This window comes from Populus euphratica, unplaced genomic scaffold, assembly GCF_000495115.2.
Source record: "Populus euphratica unplaced genomic scaffold, PopEup_1.0 scaffold483.1, whole genome shotgun sequence".
Classification (NCBI taxonomy): Eukaryota; Viridiplantae; Streptophyta; class Magnoliopsida; order Malpighiales; family Salicaceae; genus Populus; species Populus euphratica.
The window spans coordinates 119,103-123,438 of NW_011500360.1; the positions used below are offsets into that span (position 1 = coordinate 119,103).

Below are 4,336 nucleotides of genomic sequence, written 5' to 3' on the forward strand. Positions count from 1 at the left end.
ATATATGTATATATATATATATATTATGATGCTACTGACCTTTGAGGATATTTTTAATTAAATAAACAAAATGGCAAAAAAAGCCCATCGGAACTCACGGCAGGAGGCTTGTTTTGCTTGTTTAGAAAGCAGCAATTAAAATTGCTTTGCGGAGGAGACCATCGGCCTAGCTCCATGGGCTGTGCAGCTCTAATTCTGCTAGTTTATGGACAAGAATTCTGGAAAGGCATTTCAGGTAGCAATAAGTACATTACATCCCGTTTATTTATTTTTTTATGTTTTATAAATGTTTTAGAAAAAAATTATTTTTTTGTTTCCATATTATTTTAATGTGTTTTAAATTTTTTTTTTGTTTCCATATTATTTTAATGTGTTAATGTCGAAAATATTTTTAAAAAAATAAAAAATACATATTATTTTAATACATTTCCAAGCAAATAATTCTTAAAAAACAATTATTACTATATAATTATATACATCTTCAGAAAAATAAATAAATAAATCCTACAAACCCAGCCAACCAGTTGTTTCACCTCATTTGTGAATATCAAGGTTTTTGCCATTTTTTCCAGGTTTACAAAGTGCCTTAAATAGCTCCATGTAGAGAATTACATCAATATATTGAACACAACTATCAATCTTCACTCCCATTTGTCACGCTTACAATAGCACATCAGCAATTTCTTGTTCAGAAATTCTATTGTTCTTCAGTTATTGCTAGTAGCTGTATCTTACACCAGCTAGCCTAAGAATTTTATAGGCACGTTGAATTAAAGAAAGAAAGAAAGAATTAATGAAGAGCATGAAAGAATAAAAATATGAAAAATAGCTAGAATCTGATGACATACATCGACAAAAATTAGTTAACGACATTGTTGGTGCGCTTGCTAGGGCCAGATGGAGGCAAGGGACCCTTTGGAAGGAGATTGAGCAGCAAGGGCCTGTACTTGTTAACTTCCTCCCCTTCTGAGACATCATTTCCTCCCGAGAAAGCTAGGTCTGGTCCTTGCTGGATAGCATCGACGTTGTGCAGTAGAGAGCCACCTAAGAGCCTGGCATGTGCAGGTTGAGACATGACCATGACAAGCAAGAGTATCAAGATAGCACCATTGATTTTATTAAATCCAACCATGTTGCAAAGCTTAATCTGCTCACGGAAGCAATGAGAGGGTTGTGAAAACACGAAGAGGTAGGGAGGAAGAAGAGGCTATAATGGTATCAAAAGGTGAGGAATGGACTTGAGTTTTGCGTGTTGCTGAAGACCATAAGCTCTTATAGAGAAAAGTCAGCATTTGAAGGTTCTTCGTAGAAACAATAACGTGTTTCTGACATGGGATTTTGACTTTTCAGGCTCGTTCTTCCCCTTTGAATGCTATCTGCTACGTTGACATTAGAAAAACTCACAAGCCGCAAATCTAACACGCTTTCAAGTCGGTGCATGGCTCTTCGCACATTCGTCCCTGTAGAAGACTGGCCAGTTGAGGGTGGTAGAACTGTTCAAGTCTCCCAGGAGGACCCTTGTTGGTGGTGCCGAACTTGTGAATTTCAGCATCATTTGGCTTGGCAATTCAATCAATTTCTAGATCACTTTCTGGGTTTGGTCCGCAGAGGCATCAAATTTGTTTGTTTTTTTCTACTTCACCAGATGCAGAAAGGCTTGTTTATAAATGACTAGACAGCAGATGTTAAAGAACATGAAATTCTCAATGAATCTTGTAAGCAAAAATCTACAAATGTCTAAGATTTACTTACAATTTATAAACAAATAACAAACAGAGATGTGTTAAACTGATATGACCACTCTTGATGAGGAACTACTCGAAGTTACAACCGTACTATGACCCTCCAAAAAATCACCATCCAAACCAGCTGCCCATCTTTTAACAATCCTCAACAAACTAGAGGCCTTCCTTCTTGCTCTCATTGTCCCTGATCCCATCAATTCCCATATAATCCTTTCGATTCCAATTATCGTTGCAAGCTCTGCCACCATCTCTGCTCCCCCTTTTCGACAGATGGTCACGAGTGTTGCCACCGCGCTTTCGCGAGCTGTCTCCGATCCTTCCCTCATCAACGTGCCCAACTTCTTTATCGTGTTGTGCGCCGCTGAAACCGCCATTATCCCTCCTCTCTTTACCACCATTTCGAGTATCGCCGCGGCTTCTACCGGCAGCACATTGATCATGTCTGTAACCACATCAACCACTCCTTCCTCAACTAACCTCCGGGCTGCCTCTCTATCCCCCACCAAATTCAAAATTGCCACCATTGCATCCCTCTTGGGACCCGGGGGCCCGTCTTTGGCTAAATCCATCAACCCCTTGATGACACGTGTCTTCCTCCCAAGCAGTTTCCTATGGGAGTGCACACAAGATAGGCTGAATATAGTTGCAGCTGCATTCCCCTTCGCCTCCCACGTGGCACCCGTGCGTAACACCTCGATAACGCCGTTCAAAGCCTTGCCGTTTTCCATGATCTTTGTTTTGTTCGCTTCAAGAATGGAAAGATTTAACATAGCTGTAACGGCATTTACTTGTAAGTTCAGAGACCCCACACCTACATCCGAACCTAAATATCTCGCGAGCACTGGGATAGCCCCAGCCTCAGCGATGCAGGCACGGGAATCCGAATTGCTCTTTGCAAGTGTACGAAGCTCATAAATAACCCCGTTAACCGCTTCCATTGACTGCGAGGCCGCCATTTTGTTCACCAGAAACGACGCCGTCATCTTAGCAGCCTCAAGCGCTGCCTTGTTTTTTATAACGCCGTTAGTTCTGTTATTATCTTCCGCCGTTTCAAACGGTATTTTCATCTCTCGGCACCACATGGCTATCAAATTCTTCAAAGCTTGGTTGGGTATCAAGCTGGTGTGGACCAGGGCCTGACCTGTCTTCGGACACGTGTTGTGCCCTGATTCAATCCAGAGAGCAATACTCTCTCGATCGTAAGTCTGACCTGTGGCCACCACAACTGGGTCCCGCATTAAATCCAGGCTTATCGGACACCGGAAATCTGCCGGGATGTTCGCATCCGATGCTAGTTTTTTCGTCCTGCTATCAGACCCCGGTGTCAATGGCTCGAACAGCACACATTTCGCGTATCGAACGAGTCCTATCAAAGCAATCACGTCGGACTTCGCTTTCTCATCTTTTTGGTTTTGAACTTCATCTTCAAGATTCTCAATTTCTTCTTTGCAAGATAAAGAATTGGTTAACCCCAGGAAATCAAAAATCTCTGCCAGCTTTGAGTTATCAGGGACAATCTCCTTCTGAATCCGATCAAGCATTGTCAACACGTGGAGCCGCAAACTGGAATCTCTTTCATCGACGAAGACTTTTGCCTGGGAGCATTGTTTCCTTAACAGCAAAAACAATTCTTCAACGTCTTCGCTAACCTCGACTTCCTTGACAGAAAAAATATCCAGAAGTGTTGCTAATTCTACCGTCAGCTCATGGAAATTATTAGCAACCGACGCGCTTTGCATCAATAGCCACATCTTGCTTCCATTCACGCAGTCCTCAAGCAAGGTCTTGATTCTTTGAAGAACTAGGTACATTTCTTCGAAGCATAAGAGAGTTGGAGATAAAACTAGAATTGGTTTTTTCAAAAGTTCCTCGAATAAGATTGCGAGGATCTTCGTTTTACGTATGATGGACAAAGAGTTACGTTTCAGAAGAAACTGAAGAGGTTTGAGAGAAGATATTTCTTGGGAGAGTAGAAAGAGAGATTGGAGAAGCCTCTGGTCAGAAAATTTTGGTGGAATAAAGGCTCCGGCTGATGGCCTCCGTTTTCTTGGCGGGAAAACTTGAGGAGGAATTGCCATGAAGTGTTATAACAGGGAGTTTTCTTTCAGAAACAAAGAGAAATGATTTCAAGGGATGATGATGAAGATGGTAGGGTTTTCTTGGCTTTCGAGTGAAGGAGAAGATTATGGGCTTGGTTTTCTTAGTTGAAGGACAAGCTGTTTCTTACAACGTTGGGCACTTCTTCTTTTTTACAATTCTCCTAATTTGTTTTCTGGCATTTGTTTTATATAAGCTGAAAAATGAAGGCCAGAGAGGTCAGCTGTGATGAACAGCGATTCAATTACAATTGATATAGCTGGTTTTTGACTGCTTGTGCTTGTTCTTGTTAATAATAAAATGGATTAATATTGTGTTCAATTGAGCCCGCAGGTCGTTTACTTGGTAATTAGCAAGATTTTTTCAACCCTCTTTTTTTTTTTTTATTGAAGTTAATAGTAAACTGAACTTGATCAAAAAAGGCTGTGTGATGTTCTGGATTGAATCGACCAAACATATATAGATGGTTTTATTTTATTTTTTAAATTGCGAGC

The 4,336-nt window shown here is 40.9% G+C and overlaps 2 protein-coding genes across 3 annotated transcripts; both read right to left on the reverse strand.

The window, feature by feature from the left end:
- Positions 1-601: 601 nt before the first annotated feature.
- LOC105114049 (uncharacterized) lies at positions 602-1,170 on the reverse strand. Its single transcript, XM_011010458.1, has one exon. It carries the CDS (start codon positions 1,130-1,132, stop codon positions 860-862), a length of 273 nt encoding a protein of 90 aa, XP_011008760.1. The 5' UTR covers positions 1,133-1,170; the 3' UTR covers positions 602-859.
- A 206-nt stretch (positions 1,171-1,376) lies between these two features.
- LOC105114050 (U-box domain-containing protein 16-like) lies at positions 1,377-4,119 on the reverse strand. 2 transcript variants are annotated; one of them, XM_011010461.1, is made up of 2 exons: positions 1,753-4,119; positions 1,377-1,460 (listed from the first exon to the last, which is right to left on the reverse strand). In XM_011010461.1, exon 1 carries the CDS (start codon positions 3,821-3,823, stop codon positions 1,784-1,786), a length of 2,040 nt encoding a protein of 679 aa, XP_011008763.1. In that variant the 5' UTR covers positions 3,824-4,119; the 3' UTR covers positions 1,377-1,460; positions 1,753-1,783. The 2 variants fall into 2 exon arrangements, with proteins under 2 accessions (XP_011008763.1, XP_011008761.1); XM_011010459.1 differs by having other exon boundaries at positions 1,420-1,470.
- Between the last annotated feature and the right edge of the window lie 217 nt (positions 4,120-4,336).

Coding starts and splice junctions, on each gene's coding strand:
- LOC105114049 (XM_011010458.1), bottom strand. CDS start 1,132: ATGGTTGGATTTAATAAAATCAATGGTGCTATCTTGATACTCTTGCTT.
- LOC105114050 (XM_011010461.1), bottom strand. CDS start 3,823: ATGGCAATTCCTCCTCAAGTTTTCCCGCCAAGAAAACGGAGGCCATCA.